General features: G+C 45.4%; 11 protein-coding genes across 11 annotated transcripts; 4 read left to right on the plus strand and 7 right to left on the minus strand.

The window, feature by feature from the left end:
* Positions 1–197: 197 nt before the first annotated feature.
* SAMD00019534_089800 (hypothetical protein) lies at positions 198–2805 on the minus strand (the record flags this gene model as incomplete). Its single annotated transcript, XM_012895869.1, has 4 exons — positions 198–1448; positions 1519–1692; positions 1759–2514; positions 2584–2805. The coding sequence occupies 4 exons, from the start codon at positions 2803–2805 to the stop codon at positions 198–200; spliced, it is 2403 nt and encodes an 800-aa protein (XP_012751323.1).
* Positions 2806–3051: 246 nt separating this feature from the next.
* SAMD00019534_089810 (hypothetical protein) lies at positions 3052–4131 on the plus strand (the record flags this gene model as incomplete). Its single annotated transcript, XM_012895870.1, has 1 exon — positions 3052–4131. One exon carries the CDS (start codon positions 3052–3054, stop codon positions 4129–4131), a length of 1080 nt encoding a protein of 359 aa, XP_012751324.1.
* Positions 4132–4198: 67 nt separating this feature from the next.
* On the minus strand, positions 4199–4929 carry SAMD00019534_089820 (hypothetical protein; the record flags this gene model as incomplete). Its single annotated transcript, XM_012895871.1, has 3 exons — positions 4199–4273; positions 4355–4480; positions 4573–4929. Coding segments are annotated over 3 exons (558 nt in total), but the record flags the coding sequence as incomplete, so codon positions are not given.
* A 440-nt stretch (positions 4930–5369) lies between these two features.
* Positions 5370–6956, minus strand: SAMD00019534_089830 (hypothetical protein; the record flags this gene model as incomplete). The annotated part of the gene is made up of 2 exons (XM_012895872.1): positions 5370–6119; positions 6657–6956. Coding segments are annotated over 2 exons (1050 nt in total), but the record flags the coding sequence as incomplete, so codon positions are not given.
* A 550-nt stretch (positions 6957–7506) lies between these two features.
* On the minus strand, positions 7507–7713 carry SAMD00019534_089840 (hypothetical protein; the record flags this gene model as incomplete). Its single annotated transcript, XM_012895873.1, has 1 exon — positions 7507–7713. The coding sequence occupies one exon, from the start codon at positions 7711–7713 to the stop codon at positions 7507–7509; it is 207 nt and encodes a 68-aa protein (XP_012751327.1).
* Positions 7714–10916: 3203 nt separating this feature from the next.
* Positions 10917–11946, minus strand: SAMD00019534_089850 (hypothetical protein; the record flags this gene model as incomplete). Its single annotated transcript, XM_012895874.1, has 4 exons — positions 10917–11174; positions 11262–11509; positions 11564–11813; positions 11890–11946. 4 exons carry the CDS (start codon positions 11944–11946, stop codon positions 10917–10919), a joined length of 813 nt encoding a protein of 270 aa, XP_012751328.1.
* Positions 11947–12181: 235 nt separating this feature from the next.
* On the minus strand, positions 12182–12592 carry SAMD00019534_089860 (hypothetical protein; the record flags this gene model as incomplete). Its single annotated transcript, XM_012895875.1, has 1 exon — positions 12182–12592. The coding sequence occupies one exon, from the start codon at positions 12590–12592 to the stop codon at positions 12182–12184; it is 411 nt and encodes a 136-aa protein (XP_012751329.1).
* A 1030-nt stretch (positions 12593–13622) lies between these two features.
* SAMD00019534_089870 (hypothetical protein) lies at positions 13623–15742 on the minus strand (the record flags this gene model as incomplete). Its single annotated transcript, XM_012895876.1, has 2 exons — positions 13623–15327; positions 15393–15742. 2 exons carry the CDS (start codon positions 15740–15742, stop codon positions 13623–13625), a joined length of 2055 nt encoding a protein of 684 aa, XP_012751330.1.
* A 635-nt stretch (positions 15743–16377) lies between these two features.
* SAMD00019534_089880 (hypothetical protein) lies at positions 16378–17464 on the plus strand (the record flags this gene model as incomplete). Its single annotated transcript, XM_012895877.1, has 3 exons — positions 16378–16389; positions 16801–16924; positions 17043–17464. Coding segments are annotated over 3 exons (558 nt in total), but the record flags the coding sequence as incomplete, so codon positions are not given.
* A 1704-nt stretch (positions 17465–19168) lies between these two features.
* Positions 19169–22872, plus strand: SAMD00019534_089890 (hypothetical protein; the record flags this gene model as incomplete). The annotated part of the gene is made up of 5 exons (XM_012895878.1): positions 19169–19201; positions 19288–19569; positions 19711–22507; positions 22579–22663; positions 22725–22872. 5 exons carry the CDS (start codon positions 19169–19171, stop codon positions 22870–22872), a joined length of 3345 nt encoding a protein of 1114 aa, XP_012751332.1.
* Positions 22873–24034: 1162 nt separating this feature from the next.
* SAMD00019534_089900 (hypothetical protein) lies at positions 24035–25970 on the plus strand (the record flags this gene model as incomplete). Its single annotated transcript, XM_012895879.1, has 7 exons — positions 24035–24088; positions 24192–24626; positions 24689–24895; positions 24980–25068; positions 25141–25516; positions 25600–25840; positions 25915–25970. The coding sequence occupies 7 exons, from the start codon at positions 24035–24037 to the stop codon at positions 25968–25970; spliced, it is 1458 nt and encodes a 485-aa protein (XP_012751333.1).
* Positions 25971–26129: the final 159 nt, after the last annotated feature.

Below are 26129 nucleotides of genomic sequence, written 5' to 3' on the forward strand. Positions count from 1 at the left end.
ACTGGATAATAATAATAATAAAAGTAAAGAAAATATGTATGTATATTTATATTTATTGATTGCTTGATTGATTGATTGATTGTAATTGACACTACCTGTATGAAGCATAGGAATCCATTTTCTCATCATTGAATGGCACCTCAGACATATAATCATTCTCTAAGTCTACCTACTGGGATCATAGTTTATTATCCATCTCACTCATTCATTTGGTCCAATGACCCAAACTCGAAGCCAAGTATATGATGACTCTGACATAGGCCACCAGTGGCAGCAGTCATGCCAATCCATGCCTGGCCACCGGGTAGGTCAAGGAGTTGGGTGAGGTCCACAGACACATTAGTCAGCACAAAGTACGTGTCGTACCAGACTGACATGGTCTTGGCCGTGCCATTGTAGACGATGACCACGTGGTGCACCTTGCCATCACTCATCGAGATGTTGCCAACGGGTGTGCAATGTGCCAGCGAGTAGCGATGATGACTGGAGTTCTTCTTCTCGCCATTGCAATGAATGGAGATGTGGTTGCCATTGGGATCGTTGCATTGGTCTACTGAGGAGTATGTGTCAAACTCGACGGCAAGTGAGTTCTCAATGCCATCGTAGCCGAGGCCGCAGCCAGACTTGCCCATGATGTCCTCGCTGTGGTTCTGAACGACGAAGGCCATGCCATCGGCGCCAGACGTGCCAATGACAAAGCGTATCCTGCACACGAATCCATTTGCGATGTTCTGTTTCTCGCGCAGCCAGAATGCACCCAACTGATCATTCATCTTTGGGGTCAGTTCGATCCTGTCCGTCAGTGCCTTGCAGCTTCCGAGTAGGCGCAGTCTTGACTGCACTACCTGGCCCTGTTCAAACTTGTAAATCAATGTGCCGACGGCAGGTGGTGCTCCCTTTTCAACGGTTGTTTGGACATGGAGTGGCCTGCCAGGCGCGGACATGGACAGACCGGTTAGGCCTTGTCCCATCTCTCCACGTTCGGATCGCCACTCGGTTGATCCAGACTGGCGAGGCATTAGGTCGCTGCCCGCAGTGCTCCTGTTCTGACTCTGAGCCAACTCCATCAACTCAGCCTGCTCGCGAAGCTCCAAATGACTCCTTCGCTCTTGAGTGAATGGGGCACGCATCTTTTGATTGAGCTCCTGTATGAATTGTTGTAGCCATGACTCGTCCACCATTGTCCTTCGTGTCATCAACTCATTCATCTTGGTGGTGTAACGTCTCGTGACATCAAACACACCGTCCACCTCGAATGCGAACACATAGGTCAACTTCTTGCCCCAGCCCGACTCGTACGTCAGTGGCCTATCGTACACTGGTTCACAACTATCACAATGTATCCATCTCTTATCCTTGTCGCTCCACACCTCTGTCCACACATGATCAGTCAAGTCCAAGATGTATCGCGATCTGTATCCAAGTGCTCGACAGAACAATGTGAATGTCTAGACATCCAGTAAGATGTTAAGTGAGTGCGTCATTCATTCAATCGATCAATCATTCAATCAAACATACATTGGCCCATTCTCCACATCTTCCACGTCTGGTCTCGAGTAACTTGCCTGGATCGTTGAATCGAGGGAATCTTGTGTTGTGCTGGCTTGGACACTTGTAGAGCTCAGTGCGTCCAGCCTTGTAAAGTTGTTCTTCATTCGATGGTTGAGATGTGCCAACAAGGCTGGTTGGACTCTTGATCAAGTAGTAAGTCAGTCAGTCAATCAAACAAGTCATGGCACATGACTTTTCCACACTTACATTACAATGATCACAAGGTGGACAATCGACCCATTTGAAGAAAGTGGCCTTGAACCAGCTGAGCAACTCGCGGATCTGGTCCTCGCCCTTCTCGATGGGCTCACCCTTGCGGTTGAATAGGATGGTCTTGGGCACCAATGCCATTGCCTTTTGTTGTAGTGGTACATGCTCATAGTTCATAATAGAGCGATAGTTACTCCCCAGTATATCCTTGACACGTTGTTGCTGTTGTTGCTGCTGAGGACTAACGGATAGTGATGCTGCCATATGCTGGCGTTGTTGTTGTAGTAGCTGAATGGACAGATCTTTTAGCATGGAGTCTTTGGACTGAGTGGCGAGGTTGGTAATTGAATCTGCACGCTCCTTGAACAGACATCGATCGGGTATCTCACAGCAACGGCAATAGAATGGAGATTGTTGTGGTGCTGGAACGATTCCTCCAGCAAAGCATGTTGTTGAACAAGCATAACATATTGTGTTTCCAGTGAGTACATCCCTGAACGCAGGCTGGGCAATGGCCTCTCTACCAACATATATCCTTGAGCATTCAGACATCCATACTCCAAACTCAATGAACTGAGCAGGTTGTAGTACATGTGATTGAGGTTGAGCTATGACTGTGGCGGGCACTTGAGCTTGAGCAGCTGGAGTTGCTACTTGTTGTATTGAGGTGGAGGTTGAGGTTGAGGTAGCGGGTGGCACTTGAGGTGTCGGTTCAGCATCCTCTGCCTTGCCCATCACAATGACCTTCTGGCCCTGTATGATGTGTTAGCCATTGTGACCTCAATATCCAAGTCCAAGTCCTGGCTAATGAATGACACATACATTCTTAATATCCATGTCCCTCAGTACGGCGTCATCTTTGAGTATTGATCCCTTTACAAGTCCTAGGATCTTCTGATTCTGTGGCGGTACCAATGTCAATGAATAGATAACAGCTCTCAAGTCCTCAATAGTTGAAGTCAGATCAATATCAACCTGATGCTTCTTATCCAAGTGATTGATCACTATACTTCTTAAACTACTATTACTATCTTGTTCACTCATTGTATCTGTACATATATATATATATCCTTTTGGATTGAATGATTGGTTGAATGGATGAGGGAGCGAACCACTTTACTTTCAAAGACTGTCCCATAAATTAAGTGATGGTTCGGTATTACTTCCAAATTGGGTAGTCAACCACTTTATCATTATGAGTCACTCACTCACTCAACCAATGAATGAATGAATGAATGACCATTCAATGTAGGATGAAACAGATAGATATAGATAAAGATATAATAACATATGGTCCAAGTGTTTGAAAGAATAAAGGATACATTCTCAAGCTCAGTGCATCACGTCGCAAAAAGATGTGATAAACAGTCTACTTTGTACTTGGCTGTGACACAGGTCGACAAGCAATACATCAACAATGAAGCACTCAAAGGATTGTTCGAAACATTGACACCAAAGCAGAAGAATGAAGTATATTACAAGGTATGGGAGTTGGGCAAGATGACCGACCCCTCAATCACAGGCGCTCATTGGGGCCAGGACAACGTCTTCACAGACACACATCGTCTGGCAAACGCCATGCATCGACTGGGCCATCTAGGCATCGCTGGTCTGTTCCCACTCAAGTGTCTATCATTCAAGTTTGGCGAAGGTGGACTGGGTTCACAATACTTATCGCGAGGCGAGCGCCAAGGACAAGATCCCATCACTGGCTACATTGGATTGGTCAATGGCATGGGTATCAGCAATCTGGAACATGCTGGATGGGACATGCTATGGCTGTCCGACAGTCTGGCCGACGGAAACAATGTGCATTGCGTATATCACTCCACTCATCAGAAGTCCGCCACCGACGACTTTGGCGGCTTCGTCCAGGATGTGTTGCGCATGGCCGCCGTCAATGGAGGCAGCTACACCAAGACCTCCTACCTAGTGGCACAGCAATGGATCGACTATTTGGACGCCAACCCGGGTAAGCACTTCCTGCAGGTTGGCGTATCCGAGGGCGCGGCACACACAAACGCCGCCATCCGTTTGATTATACAGGCTGGTCGAGTCGACCTGCTCAGTCGTCTGCGCATCATTGCCATGTGTCCAGCCTACTTCATCTCGCCCGATGACTATGTGGACACTGGAATCCAGGTGCTGAACTTTGTCAAGATGGAGGACACGGTGATCAATCCATGGGGCAAGAACACGCATCACATTGGCAAGTGTCAACACATCGTGATCGTGCCCCATCTCACCAAAGAGGATTCGCCACACAACCAAACCAGCCAGGACTTCCGCACGGTTGTTCGTCCCTATCTCCAGAGATATATGTTTGATGGTGATCTCTATGATAAGGTCGAACCCAACGTCGTTGTATAAATAAACATTGTATGTTTGTAGTTGTAGTTATAGCTTTGTTATCCAGAAGTGTCGTACTCGTCTTTATTTATCCCTTGTTGATGTTGGACACGAGCCAATCCATTCCTTGCTCCAGTCCATCACCTGTCAATGCACAACATGCCTAATATGATTGATTGATTGATGTTAGTTAGTTGATTGATTGATTGATTGATTGATAGAGTGAGTGTCCATCATAACATACCTGAATATGCCAAGCGTGATCCTTTATCGTGTGCAAAGACAATAAGTTTGTCAACTCTGTTGCCGACATGGCTCCTTTCAAGTCCTGCTTGTTCGCGAACAACAATATAATCGACTTCTTCAAGTTCTGTTCAAAAGAGATGGTCACGTCGACGGGCATGGTTAGTCATGGTCTCGTGAGAGTGGAGTAGAGTAGATGATGATGAAGACGAGACATACCTCATGAGAGAGCATTTTAAATAGTTCTTCTTTGATGAGAGGCACACGCACCCTGTCGGTACTGTCGATCACTAATATTACAGCCTGGGTGTTCATGTAGTACTGGTTCCACGTGCTTCGCAACAGGTCTTGCCCGCCCAGATCCCACATCAGCAGCCTAATGTTCCTATATACAAACTCCTCGAGGTTGCTGCCTACGGTGGGCGTCGTCGACACCACCTCGTCCAACAGTAGCTTATAGAGCGTCGTCGTCTTTCCCGCTGCGTTCAATCCGATAATAATCACCTTGTACTCTGCATTATTGAACATCTTGTTCCACAGCTTTGCAAACATTGACATTGACGCTCCCATCTTTTCTTATCTTGTCTTATTCTTTGAATGATTGATTGATTGAATGAACTTTGAATTGAAATGTCTGTGCTTGTTTGATATTGAATGATATTGAACTTGCAACGTCGTCTTGTTTGTTTGATTGATTGATTGATTGAATGATACCTGTTACTGCTTGCTACATATACAACATATATATCACATGTATTATTTATTATGATGATTGATGAATGAATGATTGAGCATCACACTCTACAATCCTTCACAACCTCACACACACTTTGAAGAAGAACCCCATCCATCCACTCTTCAAAGTCACACGCGCTCAAAGTTGGGAGATGAGTTACAAAAAAAGGGTCCACAAGGGTCAAGTCAACAACCTGGTCAAAGGAGTGGAATGATTGATTGATTGTTTGTTTGATCGATCCACCATGTCCATTACTTCATGGCCATGGTAATGGTCTTTAATCTTTATCTATAAAGTGTGTACTTGATGTTGGCTTTGTTGATGTTGTATTTGTACTATGTTGTTGTTGTAGTTGAGTCTGCGTTGATGATGATGATACGGTATTGTTAATAGATGTTGATGATGTTGATGGACTGACTGCGCCGGTGGCTGTGGTCTGACTCTCGGTGAACTCGATGTCATCGACCCATTTGCCAATGCGATCCACCGTCCAGTACTTGGGCGCCCAGACAAAGTTCTCCTCGGCAAGCTCTGACTCGGCGTACCATATTCCATTCTTTAGAACTGATCCGGCGCCTGGGAAAGCTGCATTGTTGGCAACAGCACTGGTGGGTGGACCAGCCTGTTGTTGTTGCTGCGCTGGGTTGTTGATTGGTTGTGTTGTGATTGGTGATGATGGTGTTGTTGTTGGTTTGATTTCTACAGGTTTGTTATTGATGTTGTTGCTATTTGTTACATTGTCATAGGCACTCGATGCTTGTGCATTACCCTTGCCATTGGGTACAATACTCTGTTGTTGTTGCTGCTGCGGCAGAGACTGCTGAGTCTGTGGCTGCAACTTTGACCCAGAGTTGTTGGAGGTCTTCAGGGCGGCCTTGGCCCCTGCGTCCATGGCCCCGAAGCTACCACTCAGGGACTGTCTGGGCTGGCCTCCCTGACTCAACCTCAGTAGGCCACTGCCTGTTGGCGTTCCGCTGTTGACACTGATCGACGTGCGTTTGTGGTCTGTGTGTGTGTCGCTGCCAGCCATCGCCAGCACCGAGCCATCCTTGTTGGCCTGCAGCAACGAGGTCGTTGGCGTGATGTTCAGGTTGCTGTTGTTGCCTCCGGTGCTCGATACAATGTTGGAGGCCAAGTTGCCTGAGCTTCCGCCCGTCGTTGTGGTGGTGGTCGTGGTTGTGTGGTTGTCATGGTTGTGCGGCGGCGGCACCGCTGCTGCGCCCAGATTGTTGTGAGACTCTGCGACCAGATTGCTCTTGTTACTATTCGACAAGTTGGTACTGTGCACCAGCTTGAAGTTGCCCTCGGTCTCGCCATGTTGCTGCTGTTGCTGCTGCTGCGCATGCTTTGTCTGCTTTGGCGCAGCTGTATCCTGTTTCCTACTCCTAGATAGTGATGGTCCACAGCCCATATCTTTATGTTATCTTTCTTTATCTTTTCTCGTAGTATATGTAATTATTAACTATCTATCAATCTATCTATCTATCAATCTATCTATCTCTATCTATCACTTGTTTGTTCTATAGAGTTGGAGTTTGCCAACCCGATTGACTTGGTGCGTGTGTCAATCACTCTTACTCTCTCCTCTATTCTCCGACAACACAACATTAAAGTTTGTTGTGAGGATGATGATAGGGATGATGAGTTGATGGGATGATGAGATGATAGGTTTGATAAGATGAAAGAAGTGATGGGATGAATGATAAGTTGAAGTTATATTGTGACTTATTGATTGATTGATTGATTGATGGTTATCCACACACGACTGTATCAACAATGTGCTCTCACATATCACTCGATGATTGTGTGTTTGGTGTGTTATTGTTGTTGTTGTTGTTGATTGTGTTGTTGTTGTTGTTTGTTCAACTCAACTCGTTCTATTGTTATTGTTTACTTTAATGTAACTTAAATATATACAAGTAAATAATTAATGATAATAATAATAATACAACAACCAACAAACTATTCGTGTAAAGTCTAAAGGCTCACAACAACAATAAAATATAATAATAATAAGATGTGGTTGGTTAGTTAGAGTTAATAGAGTAGAGTAGAGTGATGATGATGATGATTACAACTTTAGGAGTCAAACCTGTCCTTTTCAAACAACAACACTTTGTAGGTCCAACCTGTCCAGGGCAAAGCAAGCCCACCTGCATTCAAGTCCCACTTTCACACTCAAATCTGGTAATTCAGTCCAATTCATCTCTCGATCGATTATTAGAATACTTGTACCCCAGTTATTCAATCAAAACTCACTTCTCAGAATAATACATTCAGTTCACATCTTTTGGACGACTAATATCATGTTGTTCAAGTTGAACTTTCATTCATTCTTGCGAACTTGAACAACACATTACCATACGACGACTCGACGACAAGGCGACACCACAATCAATGAAGAAGTTTGTATCACCTTATAAATCACCATCAACCACGACCGACAATGCATCAACAACTACAACAACGACAAAGTCAAAGTCATTGGCACCTACAACTACAACAAAGGCTGCACCTTTAACAACAAAGAAACGTGATGATTCAGCACTCAAGGTAACGAGTGCACCAGTATACAATGACCAAAAGACTACATCGTCGATATCAAAGGGAGGCGACGAAGACATTGAACTCTATTATAGAGTGATGTGGTGTAATGCTTCATCAAAGAAACATAAGACATACATGGATGGTGTATTGACAGTGTCACCAGCAAAGAAACTGAGCACTCTCTATGACTGCGAGACAAAGAAACCAATTGGAAAGACAACTACTCTGGCACCCGGCGACATAAAAGATGGCTTCAAGTCTACACTCTCATCCAAAGACATTGAGATTGTTGAATCAATCACTCTTAAAGAGTATCAACAACTCATTGGTATTGAGGCCCCAGACAAACAAGCATCTCCAGCAGTTGCCGCCGCGTCAACTTTGCCCAAGTCAAAGGTAGCGGCAACAGTAAAGCCATCAACATCAACAACAAAGACTACAACAACAGTTTCAAAAAAGGATAAAGAGAAGGAGAAGGAAAAAGAGACAACATCAAGCAATGATAAAGATGATATAGTCGATGACGAAGTATACTTCAAGGTTATGTGGTGTGCTGTATCCTCCAAGAAACACAAGACATATATGGATGGCGTCTTATCATTCTCATCATTAAAGAAGATGTCAATTCTCTATGATTGCGAAACAAAGAAGAGCATTGGAAGGTCATCATCACTTGGCTCTGGAGAAGACATCAAGGAGGGCTTCAAAGCCACACTCTCCTCCAAAGAGATTGAGGTGGTCGAACCAATCACATCGAAGCAATATCAACAGCTCATTGGTGATACACTACCCGCCTCAAGCGAACCAACAACAACCAGCACAACCACTACCTCATCATCATTCAAAGTCAAGGAGTTCAAGAAGCACACCAATGCCACGGCTGAGGAGGTCGCGCCAAAGACTCTGACCGCACGACACGATCCAAATGCCCGCCCAATGCTCTTGTAATGTTCACACCTCCAGCGTCTGGAGTCGATTCAAATGGAACACCAGTCATTCATGTCGTCGTTGATCCACTCCTGTCCACACATCTGCGTCCACATCAGCGCAGAGGTGTACAATTTCTCTACGAATGCGTTACTGGTGTTAGACATCAACATGGCAATGGCTGCATCCTAGCCGATCAAATGGGACTTGGAAAGACATTGATGACCATCACTACACTGTACACACTTTTGAAACAGAGCCCTTCAGGACAACCATATATTCGAAAGGTGATCATCGTCACACCTGCTGGCTTGATTGGCAATTGGAAGAAGGAGATCAAGCGGTGGCTGGGCAGCGAGCGCATCAAGCCCTTCACACTCAACGACTCTGCGACGAAAAAGACAAGAGAGATGCTCGAGGAATTCAACACCTCCACAGTGCATCCAGTGTTAATCATCAGCTACGATCAGTGCCGTCTGTTTGCATCCATTCTCGAGACGATGAGTTGTGGTCTGTTGGTATGTGACGAGGGACATCGCCTGAAGAACATGGAGTCTCAGACAACCCAGGCCATTGCCAGCATCAAGTCCAAGGCCAGGATCATCCTCTCTGGCACGCCAATACAGAACGACCTGATGGAGTTCCACACCTTGGTCGACTTTTGCAATCCAGGTGTACTTGGCAGTGCTGCACAGTTCAAGAAGGAGTTTGCCAACCCAATCATCAAAGGCAGAGAAGAGTCTTCCATCGAAGGATTGGCCAAGGCTGTCGAGGTATGTCATTATCGCTCAATCAATCATCAACATCACTTCTAACTGACATATACATCTATAGTTGGCCAAGATATCATCATCATTCATCTTGAGAAGGAAGTCAAATGTGATGGAAGAGTACCTTCCTTTGAAGAGCATCCATATTGTATTCTGCAAGTTGTCCGATCTTCAAACAAAGGTGTACAAGTGTATATTGGATGCCAATGGTGCATCCTCCACCACAAGTGCGCCAACATTATCAACGATCACCTCTTTGAAGAAGATATGCAACAGTCCTGCATTGGTATATGATGAGTACAAACAATTCCTTCCCAAAGACTACACGGACAAGACATGCATCAGTGGACACTCTGGCAAAATGTTGTTTATTGAGCAGTTGCTACAGTGTCTCCAAAAGATTGGCGAGAAGGTAGTGCTTGTGTCCAACTTCACACAGACTCTGGACCTGTTTGAAGTGCTGCTCCAGCAAATGTCCATCCAATCATACAGGATTGATGGGCAGGTCAAGCCAACCGAGCGCCAGGACAGGGTCGACCGATTCAACGACCCAACAAACAAGACTCGTAAGTCTCTCCCACCTCACCCTGACTCGCTTCATTACTCGCTCACTCACTATCCACCTCAGATATCGTATTCCTATTGTCAGCCAAAGCAGGTGGTGTTGGACTAAACCTGATTGGTGCAAATCATATTGTGTTGTTCGATCCTGATTGGAACCCGGCCATTGATATCCAGGCAATGGAGAGGGTGTGGCGTGACGGCCAAACTCGTCCAGTATCAATCTATCGATTGATGAGCACTGGCACCATCGAAGAGAAGATCTATCAGCGACAGTTGGTCAAGGAGTCACTCTCAAACAGAGTGGTCGATCATAGTCACCATGATAAGATGACATTCACGGACGAGGAGCTCAAAGACCTGTTCACATTGAACGACTTCACAACTGGCTGCGAGACACACGACCTGCTCGCTTGCAAGTGTGGCACACAGACAAAGAGTGTCACCAACAACCTCAGCCCCAAGGACAAGCGAGAGGCATTGATGAAGCTAGATCATCAGGCAAAGTGGCATCATTATGATAGTGTCTCCAATAATGCTCTAGTAAGTAATGAATGTCAACGCCTCGCGGACAAAGAACTAACCATCGTCAACTAAAGGGCAAGGTATTCGATATGGCCAAGTTCAACAATGTGTCATTCATCTTCAAGTCAAAGGAAAAGAAGAACAAGAGTGCAGAGCATGACGATGATATATCATTCGTGGCGATCGATTCAAACACATCACCATTCGACGACGATGATGGTGGTAGTGACGCTGTCCTCGAGGAGAAGCAGCAACAGAGTCATAAGCGATTGAAGAAGTCCAAGCCAACGACATCCAAAAACAGTGAAGAGGAGCTGGAAGAGGAGGAAGTAGAGTTCATCCCAGTGATGGGCAAGAAGCGAGCAGTGTCCACAACGACACGATCAGTATCAGATGATGATCAAGACGACATGTTGGATGACCTTGACTATTGACATGTCATTGAATGAAAGAATGAATGAATGAACGAGTATGTGAATGTTTGTTTAGTCCAAATATCAATCAGATGTCGCAATCGCTGGTTGTGTTGTCGTCGTTGATGTCGTAGTTGAGGATGTGGCGTGTGATTCAAGTCCTTCTGCCAACTGTTTGAGTGCGACCAGTGTGGACGAGTTTGGATACTCGACAAAGTAGTTCATTCCCTTCTCAGAGCATGTAGTCAGCAGTGGATCGATGGGCAGCTTGCCCAAGAATGGCAGTGAGCACTGCTCTGCCAGCAATCTGCCTCCTTCAGATGAAAATATATTTGTACATTCCTATAGTTGTTGCCGCGTCAGTGTCAGTGTCTCGAAGGTCGCCGGCGTATCCTACCTATCAATACATACTGAGCAATGTGGACATACGTAACCACTCATGTTCTCCACGATACCAATGATGGGCAGTCCTATCTTCTGACAGAAGCTGATCTCCTTGCGCACATCAGAGATTGATACACCTTGTGGTGTAGTGACTAGTACCGCACCATCTGGGTTATACTTTAACAACTCCTCAGTCACTGATATATGCTCGTCTGAAGTGCCTGGTGGTGTGTCTACAATCAGGTAGTCCAAGTCGCCCCAGCAAACATCCTGTATGAACTGCTTTATCATTGCTATGATGGAAGGTGTCAGTCTTGCCCTTTGTGAATGTAGTATATTGTACATACAGTTCTTCTTTGGTCCACGCCATATAACAGGTGCGTCTCTGTCACCTAGTAGGAACTGTATAGAGATAACACCTAGTTTCTGAGTGCTGTCCGTGTACACAGGTATCCAACCTGCTGAACTCTTGTGTACTTCTTTTGAGTCCAATCCAAGCATCTTTGGTACAGAAGGGCCGCACAAGTCTACATCAAGCAATCCAACTCTCTTACCAATATGTGCTAGGTACATTGCCAAGTTTGTAGCAATCGTACTCTTTTGTTCGGGTGATAGCGAGGTCCGCAAGTTAGCCTCACTCAGATTCAATCAATCTATTATTCTCGAGACATACCTTTCCGACTCCTCCCTTACCGGACAACACCAATATCTTATGTTGTATTCTATCCATGGTGTATATATGATATAATATATAATCTCTATATCTAGATTATATATCAACTACTCGACTTCAAATTAAAATGAACAAGACATTCGTCAACTTGGAAGTTTCGACTTTGATTCGAGAATGCAAGGAAACACGTCATTCCCTTCATCAAACAACAATTTGGAATTGGTCGATCAATCAATTAAATGACCAATCAATATTGATTATGGATATTATATATTCTTATCTATATTATTATTTAAAGCTTTGATACAATGGGAATGCTGACTTTCTCCAACTTCTCTTTACAAATGGTGATCTCCAGCACGCCGTCGTTCATTGACGCTTTGATCTTGCTTGGGTCGGTGCCGGGCGGCAGACGGTACGAACGGATGAACTTGCCGTAGGAAGACTCGATGCGATGGCACTTCTCCGACTCATCTTTCTTCAGGTATTTCTTCTCGCCGCTGACGATCAGTGTGGAGGCGTCCTTGGAGACGTCGATCGAGACGTTCTCCTTGTTGAGGCCTGGCAGCTCAAAGACCAGCACGATCGATGTGTCGTTCTCCTTGATGTCCACCACTGGCTTCCAAATGCTGACTCTATTGGAGTTCTCAAACAACTTCCTCTGCAACTTCTTATTTGTATCTCTGCTTGGATGGTACTCCATCTTATTCTTTCCACTCGCTATTGGTTGAATAACCTGTTGTTCTTTAAACTTTTGTAGTTGTAATTGTAGTAGAGGATGTTAGTGTAAATGATCAATGATGATGAAACATCTTTGTTATGATTGATTTGATTGATTGAACCTTCACCCACAAAGGGGTGTGTGTGATGGGCAGTGATTGAGGGAGTGATTGGTTGATTGATTGAGTGGTTTGATTGATGAGATTATGTGGTGTGGTGTTGTTACAAAAGAGTGATCGATCTACACCATAAGCGACCAAGCTCCTTGAGACACATCAACTCAATCGTCTACTTTGTCTGTCTATGTCTGTCTGTGAATGAATGAATGAATGAATGAATGAATGAGTGTGGATGTTTATTCAACATACTTCCATTGCGTCTGTGTAAGTAATAAGTAATAATAATAGAGATAGATAACTATTTTACTAAAGTCAGATATATATATTTATTACCAACATCAACAACAATCAACAAGAAGAGGAGATAGTTTGAGATGGATAGATGGTTAGACAAAGAAGTTGAAGTCTGGTTCCCGTTGAAGGTTTGTGTCCAGATGCACCGCCAAATTGAAATTGAAATCTTCGCAGATGGGCAATTTTGATCACAATTTTTATTCATTTTTATAATAGGTTGGAGGCCGTCCTGGTCCTTGAGAAGCAGACTCTCCCCCTAAACAATGGTGCCAGGTCACACACCCACCTGGACCCAAATGCCGATGTCTACCCGAGTATGGGCATGAATTGCAAAAAAGATTGGGAACGCGTGTGCCCCAAGACCAAGGCCTGCCCCACACACTAACGACAGATCAATGGAAATTTCCAGCCGATTAGGTAAGTGAACAATGTCCATTCGTCGACACACGCGATTAATTACTAAATACGACATTCTTGTTGTAGATTCAGATACTTCTATTCTCACACATACATACAGGTATTAATATTATTATATTCTTTAATCACGTGGATTGAATGATTTATAGAAAGAATGAAATGATCATTGGTTGACATACAACGTCAACGATCCTGATCCTTCTTGTAATGACCACTCAAACGCGATGATATTGTGTTGCCACCACCAGAACTCTTTCCAAACAACTTGCCAACAACTGCTGTACCTTGTGATGATGATGAAGTACTGCTACTACCAGTGTCTCTTGTCTTGAACACGATAAATAGGAAGGCCGAGGTGAACAAGACACTAAAGTAGGTGAGCACGGTAGTCTGATGTCCATGCTCCATCAGATAGACATAGTATCCGTGCACGGTTGGCACGATGATATCGTTGTAGCCATCATTGTTCAAATCTCCAATCACTGGTGGTCCCATTGGTATGACGGATACCGCAGCCATGTCTGTACGCTCTGTTGACATTGGACTACTTGATCGCTTGCCACCTAGCTTCTCACTGATCATCACATCGCCCTGCTGCGTGAGAATCACCAAAGACTCGGCAACTGCCAAGATGTGAGTCTTGGCGCCATACGCATCGATCGAGAATCCCTGTATCGAAGGGTGTGGATATGGCTGTCCACGCTTGCTCCATCTCGCATCAGTGTCACGCGCCCAGTTCTGGGCGCCGTTGAATCGTACGCTTGTGATCTTGCCCGAGCTGACCAGGAACACGATCTCTTTGGAGTTGGGTGTGGCTGGATGTGCGATAATCGCTGGCGCCACTGTTTGGATACCGTTGAGCGCGCCACCGGCATCGTTCGCACCGCCAGGGACACTGCGCCAGAAGAAGTAGTCAAAGTCTACGCCATTTTGATTGCATATTGATCGATTGAAGAGGTAGTCGCGTGGTGGCAGTCCGGTCATCGCCATACCCAGACATATCTCTGGTCTACGACTACGCGAGAACTGTGAGGCCCCAGGGAAGTCACCGGCCATCGCGTGCACCTGGTCGACCATGCCGTCACCATTCAGGTCGGTGTAGACAATGTAGTGATCGCTGTTCTGGTAGTGATCCGTATTGTCCAGGATCATCTTGCACACGGTCCTGCCAGAGTGTATCTGTATCGCTTCCAATCCATTCTTGGTGTGAGCCACAATCACATTGGGCTCGACGACATGGTCCGCCTCTGCGTGTGGACTGAGAATGGATGCGCCAACAATGTTGTCCAGATGTGAGGGATGCACGCCCACCACCTCGGTGTTCCACTCATCGTGCTCAGTATCGGCCGCGCCATGCTTGACGCTGGACGAGCCTTTTTCAAAGTGCCGCACGTCAAACTTGGTGTCAAAGTTGGACGACCATCTGTGTGGCATGGATGCCAGCATCGACTGTTTGTACACCTTCCAGTTGACCTCGCCCACATGATCCAACAATGAGAACAGGTGCTGTCTGTAACTATGTCGCTTCTCGTTCTTCTCATGTGCATGAGGGTTGTCAGGCATGAATGATTCCTCTGTGTGCTTCCATCGCAGTTTGCCATCCAGTGCATTGAGTGCAAAGTATGAGAAGTGACTCTCGTCCTTGTGAGCGTCATCATCGCCATGATCATTGGCCTTGTTGCCATGAGTGTGATCGTCGTCGTCGTCTGGCTCGCCCTCATCCAATGTATTCTCCTTTGCCATCGCCTTGTTTATGTCCAGTCCAATCGCTGGTATCTCTGGTGATCGATGCATCTCATTTGGAATTGGTTCCAGGCGGCCTCCAATCACGACAACTCCTTGATCACCATTCTCAACGCCCATTGGTACGATGGCGATGGTCACCTCACTGTGAATGATTGAGTGAGTGAGCAAGTGAATGTATAAATGAATGAGTGAAATCGCGATACATACGAATGATAGTTATTCTTTGGTATCTCACCAACAACATAGCTCTCCCAGAGAGGTCGCAATAGATGATCAAAGGCCAGGATGCCCCAGTCTTCAGTGACAACGACCACCATCTGAGTGGGCATCTGTCTATAGCCCTGTACGAGTGGTGTTGTGTATCCAACCTGAAGTGCCACTGGTCTGCGACCTGATGACACACCAACCTTTGACGCCAATGAAACCTCACGTCTAATATCATTCTTTGCAATCTTTCTAAATGTACTACTCGTCTGTTGTGACTGCGTATCGCTCTGCTCACCATCCACAACAGGGTCCACTATTCTAAGTTTCAAGTCATTGGTGACGTATATCATCTCTTTGAAGTATGAATGAGTGCGTCAGTGTCACTCACTCAATCAATCAATCAATCATTGAATATCGATATATTACCATTCTTTCCATCACCATCAAGGTCTGTTATAATTGGATTTGGTAGTATCTCATTGATCTGAGGATAGTGAGAGTTGGAGTAGTGATTGGTATCAATGGGGATGACCAGAGATGGTCTCAGACTGAGTGTCCTATTCGTGTATGTCTTCAACAACACAACCACCATACACAGCAACACCATCAAGGCATCTCTTCTTCTCATCTCTGTCTATATCTATTTATATATATATATATATATATATGTACGTTTAATTAATTAAACAGATGAGTGATCTTCAAACATTCATTTTGAATTGAATGATTCAAACCCATAAATTGAAAGTTAGGGTGATAATAAAAGCCCGGGCATAATTAATATGTGTAAAGAGAGTCGCTCGTGTGATTTCTTTTCATTTTTTAAACAATTTGATTTTAATTAAAGTTGAGTTTTTTTGAAGGAGGGAGACCCGAGTGAGCGCAATGTTGGATGTGATGCGTGCAATGTCGAAGACAACTAGACTCACAAGCATTACTTTTTTTCGACATTCATCATCATCAGAGAGAGGATAATCAGGCCACAATGTTCACAAAGGTAGATAACATTCCATCATCGTCATGTCATGGAGCGATCAACAACAACAACATTAGTCAACCATTCAGTCAATAGCGATCATAACAGTTCAGTTAGTCAGTCAGTCATGACAGTCAGTCATTCGATATAATTGCGATCGCAACATTGACGTTGACTACAGAATAATAATAACAATATTATTATTGTTAATGTTATTATTTCGATCGAGGAGAGTGGAAGTGACGTTCAGAACAGACGCATCATAATATTTTATCAAGACTTGAAACACACATACTCATAGACTCGCGATATAACAATGAATGAATGAGCGAATTGACTGTGCGAAATGTTGAGCGATTGAATGTGGCGATGTGACCCAGTATCATCATTCTTGAAACATATTCTAATTCATCATACCAACCAAACCAACAGACTGTTATTGTTGATGCTAAGGGACACCTTTTGGGTCGTCTTGCTTCCAAGGTTGCCAAGGAGCTCTTGTGCGGACAGAAGGTCGTCGTTGTCCGTTGTGAGGAGCTCATTGTTTCCGGTCCATGTAAGTACACACAACTACACAGCATCATCATCATCCAGAAACACCGACAACAGGCACAGGATCATGATGCAACACACGACACAAGTTGCTAACGAATGAACGCAACCAATCAATATAGTGTACCGTAACAAGTTGAAGTGGTCTTCATTCATGAACCTCACTGCCAACACCAACCACGCCCGTGGCCACCGTCACAACCGTTCGCCATCCAAGATCTTCTGGCGTGCCGTCCGTGGTATGCTTCCACACAGAACCCCACGCGGAATGCTCGCTCTCCACAGAATGAAGATGTTCGAGGGATGCCCCGCCCCATACGACAGACTCAAGAAGATGGTTGTGCCAGAGGCCCTCCACATCGTCAAGATGAACCCAGCCCGCAAGGTCACCGTCCTCGGTCAACTGGCCTCCCAGTGTGGCTGGAAGTACAGAGACGTCGTTGCCAAGCTCGAGGCCACCCGCAAGCAGAAGACTGTTGCTCACTACCGCAAGACTGCTCTCCTCAAGCTCTACAAGTCCAAGGCCCAAAAGATCGTCAAGGCTTAAATTAGCCCTGCTGGTCCACAGATCTTAATAAATGTAGCCAACAACCATCCTCTATATACCCAATCAATCAATTCCCCAGTTGTCTCTAGTCCTTGTCCAGTTGTCTTGTCCAGTTATACATGTATACTCATCAATCAATCAATCATTCAAACTCGGGTTGGGTTAGGTGTCGGGTCGATCATGTGTCACATGATCTGGTCATCTTGCGTGGACACACATCAGATGTATCCAATGGATATCGATGGATTGATAAGTGTCAACTAATGTCAATCAATCAATCAATCGTTTAAAGAGTGTTAATAGAATGAATAGATGGATCAAGCAGATTGTAATGGCTTGGTGCACGACTGGTGAGTGATGGGAGAGAATATGGCAGAGACATGTTGGTGGACACATCACATTATATAATCATATCATATCACATAAAGATAAGATGCTTTGAGATATTCATTCAATTGTATCACATGTCTCTACACATAATTTGACACACACTTGGATGATCACACCCACAACGTGATCGATCACACACTGTTTGATCAGAGAATAACACAATCACACACATTTATACACACTAACTAATACATCAGCTGATCAACTTGATCAACTTCGACCTCCAACACCCTACCAACCTCTATTATGTGATAATAGTGTTGGTCAAACGTTTCAGATGGATATGCTGGATGGATGATGTTGGCTGGCTTCTGATCATGATCATGATCACTTGGATGATTGATTGAATGAATGGATGATGGTTGTTTAGCTCATCATCCACTTCTAATGTCTAAATGAATGAATGGATGGACACACTCACTCTCACACACTAATCAATCAATCAATATGCATCCGGCTGGACTACAATCGTAACTAAGTTGTCGTTATTGCTTTAAAGGAGGAGGAGGAGACTGAGGTGAGTTGGCGTGTCACTCACTCACACACACTTACACCTGTCATCATCAACTACTTATATATCCTCTACTTCAGCAATACACATGTATAATAATATAATATATAAATATATATAACTAACCCATCCATCCACTCACCCACCCTTTGTCCTACTGTCTGCTGACCAAGCATCATTCATCATATCAATATACTTATCCAAGTCACATACTGCATGTGGCAATATTAGTACTACATACTCGGGTCACACTCATTCAATCAATCAATTAACTCAATCACTCTATCACACAGATATTGATCATCACGACCATCCATCAATCCATCCATCCAACACAAGGGCACCCTCTCGCCAATCTCTATATCTAACATTTTGTAACCATACATCATCAACATAATCCATCCACCTCTACTACTTAAAATCACACCTGGAAATCATTAGTCAGTCAGACTTGACTCTCTAGCTTGTCTGTCGCCAGACACCATCACCACCAGTCCCATCTGTCCATCCTGCCATCCAAGTGACACTGCATGCATGCGGACTCTCCCACTCCCCCTCCACCTCCATCACCCACTCAGACATACCATCAATCAATCAATCAATCAATCAATCAGGACATTAAATCATAATCATCATCCCCACTGAATCATTAAGATTCAATTCATACATTCATCCATCCATCCATCATTCAATCATTCTTCAATCAATCAGTGAGCTAATCAGGATCCAAGGACAGTCGAGTTAGTTTATAGACTATGCGCTTAGGACCATAGTCTGATCAATTATCAAGTCTGCCTACCATGAAGTTCATGTCCAAATCACATAACCAAGATGTAAGACATCCATTCCATTCAATTCCATTCAATTCCAGGTCCTTCCACTCACACAACCTACCCTCACTCAATCAAACATGGAACAGCCTAGCAATTGCTATACATTGTTCATCAATGATGCTCGAGCGACCTTTACACAGGGCCGCAAGTTCCCAAATAATTATATCAGGACGACCAAGTATACACTGATCACATTCATCCCCAAGAACCTGTTTGAGCAGTTCAGAAGACTCTCCAACTTTTATTTCCTTTGTGTTCTTGTCATCCAACTGGTGCCACAAGTATCTCCACTCCTGCCCCTAACAAGTATCCTACCACTTGCATTTGTACTATTAATTACCGCCATCAAAGAAGCCTTGGAAGATTATGTAAGTTGAATATTGGTGTTGCCACATCTTTCCGTGTTTCCGCACGCGCCACACTAAGTGTTTCCGTGCGAAACACACGGAAACACATCCAACTTCCGAACCAATTCACTCATTATCATTCATTCATTCAATAATTCTCAGTCAAGGTACCAATCAGACAAGAAGAGTAATAGAGAGGTATATAATATCGTAAAGGATGGTGACTTGGTACCAGTGTACAGTCAAGACTTGAGGGTGGGAGACATCGTCAAGATCTCGAACGGCCAACGATTCCCCGCCGATCTCGTATTGCTCAGTGCAACGAATGACGAGGGCATCTGCTATGTGGAGACATCCAACTTGGACGGTGAGACCAACCTCAAGGTGAGGAAGTCGATCCCCGACACGCACACACACCAGACGCTCGAGCAGATCTCCTCGATTCGCGGCAGCATCGTCTACGAGACGCCCAACGAGCGACTGTACCGTTTCAATGGCCGTCTGGTGCTGCAACCAAGCGAGGGCGTTGTGCACTCGCTCAACCACACTATGTTCCTGCAGCGTGGCTCGCAGCTGCGTAACACCAAGCACGTGTTTGGCATCATCGTGTACACAGGAGTCGACACCAAGCTCTACCTGAACCAGCAGCCGCCTCCCTCCAAGTTCTCGACAGTCGAGAAGTTCATGAACAGACTGATCCTCTACGTGTTCATCTTCCAGATCTGTATCTGTCTGATCTGTTCAGTGGCCAGCAGCTTCTACGAGGAGACCGTCGGTCTGCTGCTGCCCTACCTTGGCGAGAACCCGCTGCCCGTCGCCACATATGGTGTCCGTAACTTCTTCACCTACTTCATTCTGTTCAACACGATGATCCCCATCTCGCTGTGGGTCACGCTCGAGGTCGTCAAGATGGGCCAGGCCAAGTTCATGGAGTGGGACCATCACATGCGCGCCAAGGTCGACCGCAAGGACATCACAGAGAGCCACTGCAAGGCCAAGACGTCCAACCTCAATGAGGACCTGGGTCGCATCGAACACATCTTCTCGGACAAGACTGGTACGCTCACAGAGAACGTTATGAACTTCTGCAAGTGCTCGATCGGACATGATATCTACGACGAGAAGGAGACACCAGGCGGCCTGTTTGGCGCCATGGACATGCGTGGCACAGGTGGCGCCAAGGCCGCACGTGTGCAGTCATTCCTGCGCATCATCGCACTTTGCCACACAGTCATCCCCGAGATTGACGAGAACACAGGCGAGATCATCTACCAGGCCCAGTCCCCAGATGAGCTGGCCCTTGTCCACACGGCCAAGGCCAACGGCCACGTGTTCCTCTCAAGAAAGACCGATGAGATGATCGTCAAGGAGAACGGACAGGAGACTCGCTACGCCCTTTTGGCCACGCTCGAGTTCTCATCGTCCCGTCGTCGTATGTCGGTGATCGTGCGCACACCCGAGGGCACCATCAAGTTGCTATGCAAGGGTGCCGACATGGCCATCTCGTGCAGACTAAACACCCGCGACAGCCGCAACAACCACCGTGACGAGACCATGGACTACCTGAGGACTTTCTCACGTGAGGGATTCCGTACGTTGATGCTGGCAGAGCGCGAGCTGACCGAGATGGAGTTCAACGAGTGGCGCGAGTCCTTCCTTCAGGCCAACACAGCCATTGACAACCGTGAAGAGCGTGTCGAGTCGGTGTGCGAGCTGATCGAGAAGGACATGACCCTGGTTGGCACGACGGCCATTGAGGACAAGCTACAGCACCACGTTCCCGAGACCATCAACTACCTGCTCGAGGCCGGCCTGCACATCTGGGTTCTAACAGGCGACAAGCAAGAGACCGCCGTCAACATTGGTTACTCCTGCAAGTTGTTCGACCCAGCAATGGAGCTGATCTTCATCAACACTGAGACATCTGAGGAGTGTGGCCAGATCCTTGACCGTTACATTGCGCTGCTCCCACCCGAGGTTGAGGAAGACACGGGTGTTATTACCGCTGCTTCGTCCGGTGTGCTGGCCCCCGAGCTCGTGATTCCCCAGCTCTCCACAGACTATGGCATGGTTATCGATGGACACACTCTGGCCTTTGCCTTGCACGACCACCGCGACAAGTTCCTGCGACTGGGTCGTGCATGCAAGTCAGTGATCTGTTGCCGTGTGACCCCGCTCCAGAAGGCTCTGGTGGTACGTGTCGTCAAGCAGGCTGAGCGCAAGGTGTCGCTGGCCATTGGTGATGGTGCCAACGATGTGTCGATGATCCAAGAGGCGCACGTCGGTGTCGGTATCTTTGGTATGGAGGGTACACAGGCTGCTCGCGCGTCCGACTATGCCATCCATCAATTCTCGCATCTCAAACGTCTACTCTGTGTCCATGGCCGTTACTCATACATCCGTGTGTCGGGTCTGCTCCAGTACTCATTCTACAAGAACATGTGCTTCACGCTCTGCCTGTTCTGGTTCTCGTTCTCCGACCTGTTCTCGGGCCAGACTCTGTTCGACTCGTGGATCATCACATTCTTCAACATCCTGTTCACATCGGTGCCACCATTTGTCTACGGCCTGATGGAGAAGGACATTGACGAGGCGTCCATCATGGAGAACCCGCATCTCTATCGCCAGTTGCAGCACTCCAACGTGCTGACCAAGAAGACGTTCCTCGTCTGGAACATCGCAGCTCTTTGGCACTCGCTTACCATCTACTTTGGCGTGCGTCTGTTGTTTGCCAATGAGATCATGGGACCAGGCGGCATGACCTCAGGCATCTGGTCGTACGGCACTCTCATCTCCACCATCGCCATCCTTGTCGTAAACTTCAAGATTGCCCTCGAGACCAAGTCCTGGACAATCTTTAGCATCGGATCAATCCTGCTCTCATTCCTTGCCTTCTTCATCATGCTTATCCTCTACGCCATGTTCCTTCCACTCAACTCTAACATGTTTGATGTGTTCAGTAAGTACCCACATGGGCATCATCCACCACATGGAACTATTCCACTCACTCAATCAATCAATCAAACTTAGGTGTACAACTCAAGACTCTCACATATCATCTATGTGTCATTATCCTTGTGATTATCTCACTCATTCCAGACTTTATCATCAAGTAGTATGTATACTCTCTTAATTTGGCCACACATGATCACTCACTTACTCAATCAAATCTACAGTTACTCGTTGCAATATTATCCAGAGGATGTACAGATACTTAGAGAGAAGAGATGTCTTAAGAACAAAGAGATACAAATGAAGGAGATGAGCAATGATGGAGGCAAGGGCCATCACCACAACCAACGAAGACCAACAACCACTGTATAATAGGACCCATTCATACATACTACTAATAGTAGCACTAATCCGATCGGATATATAATAACAATAACAACCAATAACAATCCATATTCACTCATTCACTCATTCATTCATGCTTTCAATTCATTGCCAATCCGCTCCATCTCTCATTCCAATCACACACACGCTCACCCAAGTGTGTTGTGGAAGTTGGGGCGACACCGCCCATCAATCAATCAATCAATCAATCAAGCACGTGCACACACACATACAACCAACAACATAAATGTTTGGTCATTGCTCACAACAAGTCCAATCTTATTATTATGACTGACTACCAACTCTCCGCTCAATCAGATTGGATACTGCTGCCACTCACTACCTCATCCACTCATTCACGCGCTATCTCTCTTACGGCCAACAAGCCCAAACACACATTTGACTACAGCTGATGATTGGCGAGACGTCGCTGCTAACGTCCATCAATCAATCAAATTGTAAATTGGTCAAGAGACCTCATGCCCGCGACCACCACACCAACTTCACGCGTTGCGATTTATCTTGCTTGAATCATGAGCTCATCATTCTCTATTGCTCCCCATTACCTGAACTCGTCTTACCCATTATGTAATGTATTGTATTTCTTGTGGCCAGAGGAGTGGTTAGCTGTCGACTCCATTGCTACTCACTCACTAACTCACGCACATAACATACTTACTTATTTATGTAGCTCATTCATTCTTACTTACTTACTTTTAAGGACCTATCCGTGACATGGACCAATCCAAAGTAGTGGACGCCCACCACCCGTCCTTTGAGCAAGCGATCATGTTATTGTTGTTGCCACCTCCTATCATAACCACACGCGCACCTCTCACCTAAGTTGGTACTTGGTTAGTTACCCTACTTTAGTACCACCGCTATGGCCTTACAGGGGGGTCGGAGTGATGATGGGTCGGAGAGAGACTCTTGGCAATGATCAATCAAGATGTTTGTTAGTTTTTGATGATCAGGTCAGGTCTGGTTTGGTCAGGTCACATGGTCCATCCATTATCTATCCCATCTCCCATCACTCATAAATCATCAATGGTATTTCCATCAGGTACCTTCCTTCGTTGATCATTCCTTCATTATTATTATTATTCATTATTATTATTTATTATTATTATTATTATTATAACAAACAAATATGTTTATTGTATCCCTATTACTTAGTTTATTGATCATTGTCCTATTCCATTATGTAAGTCCACATCAATCAAACTTCCACCTGGCCACAATCACTCACTAACTCACTCACTCACTAACTCACACTCGCTCGATCGATCAAACAATCAAACAAACAGTCCTATACTTTGAGGAAAAAGGGAGGCAATGCTCCACCAGGACCATTCGCTTGGCCAATCATTGGCAACTTGCATTTGATTGCTGATGGCCGTCCACAGATTGGTCTGTTCAGGTTGTACCAGAAGTTTGGAAAGGTGTTCCATATCTGGATGGGCAGTGTCTATACTGTGGTCTTGTGTGAGCCTGATGTGATCAAGGAGGCCTTTATCAATCAGGGTTCACTCTTTAACGATAGACCAACAAATTTGACCACTCACATCGTTGGCGGTGAGAACAATGTCGCCTTTACCAACGGTGCCCATTGGACCAAGTTGCGTGGCATAGTCAGCAAGGCATTGACCAAGGCCAAGACCAGACAAATGGAGACCTTGATCTTGGGTCAGTTTGAAAAGATGTGTGAGGCCATCCAAGATGATATCAAGGCTGGTAAGCCAGTAAGTAGCATCACAGGCTTGTTGTTGATGTCGTCTGTTATTGATCAATCAATCAATCAAAGTTCTACATTCGTCCATACCTTAGAACAATCTCGTTCAGTGTGATGATGACCTTTTTGTTTGGAAAGGAGATATCATTCAAACCAAAGGAGCTGGATCCAGAGTTCACAAAGATGATCTCAGACAGCCAGAGACTTGCCAACCTCATGTCTGCAGGTAATCCAGGTGACTACATCAAGTTCCTCAGACCATTCAACAGTCTGAATAAGGTATGATTGATAGATTGAATTAGATTGTCGACTATGGAATGGTTCCAAAATGTATTCTAACATCATCATGTGATCAATGTTTAGTTTGATGACTTGGAGTTGGTTGTCCATGACATCCTCGAGTTTGCCAAGAAGTATGTAAAGGAGCATCTTGATACCATTGATCGCAGCAAGTAAGTCCATGTCCTTTCCATGAGTGTGTTCGTCAATCAATCACATGCTAACACATACCCTTATACTTGCAGCCCAAGAGACTTTATGGACCAGTTGATCATCGAGTATGAGAAGGACCAAGTAACAGACAATGTGTTGGACTATAGTAGTATCCATAGGATATGTCTGGACATTTTGGTTGGTGGTACGGACACTGGTGCGACTACAATCGAATGGTTGGTTCTATTGATGGCCAATCATCCAGTGGAGCAAGAGTTGTTGAATAAGGAGTTGTTGACCTGTATCGACAGTGATGAGAAGTACATCAGCAGTGTTCACAAGCCACTCTTGCCCATCCTCAACAGCACTATCAAGGAAGCATGGCGTTACCGTCCCGTCGCGCCCCTCGCCCTACCACACAAGTCAACCGAAGATTGTACCGTTGGTGGATACTTCATTCCCAAAGGTGTAAGTTATCTCGTCTCGTTCATTCACTCTCTCGATCATTCAATCATTCATACTTACTCAATCAATCAATCAATCAATCATAGTCACAAATCTTGATCAACATCTATTCTGCGTCAATGTCTGAGAAGCTATGGGAGGAACCTACAAAGTTTGATGCATTCCGCTTCATTAAGGATGATAGTAGGACGATGGTGTTTGGTGAGGGTCCAAGGAAGTGCGTAGGATTCAACTTTGCAGAGACCGAAGTGTTCCTACTCGTCTCCAACCTCTTCAAGAGATTCAAGTTTGTTCGACCATCTGATGAACTACTCGATGATGCTGGAAGTAAGTTACTCCCTCTCTCACATCTCTTCAACCTTGAACACAAGTTAACTAACACAACAATTACAATGTAATAGCTGTTGGTATCACATTAGAACCTGCACCTTTCGATGTATTAGTAGAGAACAGATAGATGAATAAATATGAATAAAGCATGTTTGCTGCTGCTTGGTATCTTATTACATGTTATGTTTGTTTGATTGAATGGTTGTTTGTTATTTGTTTGGATTGGGGAAAAGGGGGAGTGAAGTTGAAGATACACATGGAATCGACCAACCTACTCCGATATCTC

This window comes from Acytostelium subglobosum (genome assembly GCF_000787575.1).
Source record: "Acytostelium subglobosum LB1 DNA, scaffold: scaffold20, whole genome shotgun sequence".
In the NCBI taxonomy this organism is placed as follows: Eukaryota; Evosea; class Eumycetozoa; order Acytosteliales; family Acytosteliaceae; genus Acytostelium; species Acytostelium subglobosum.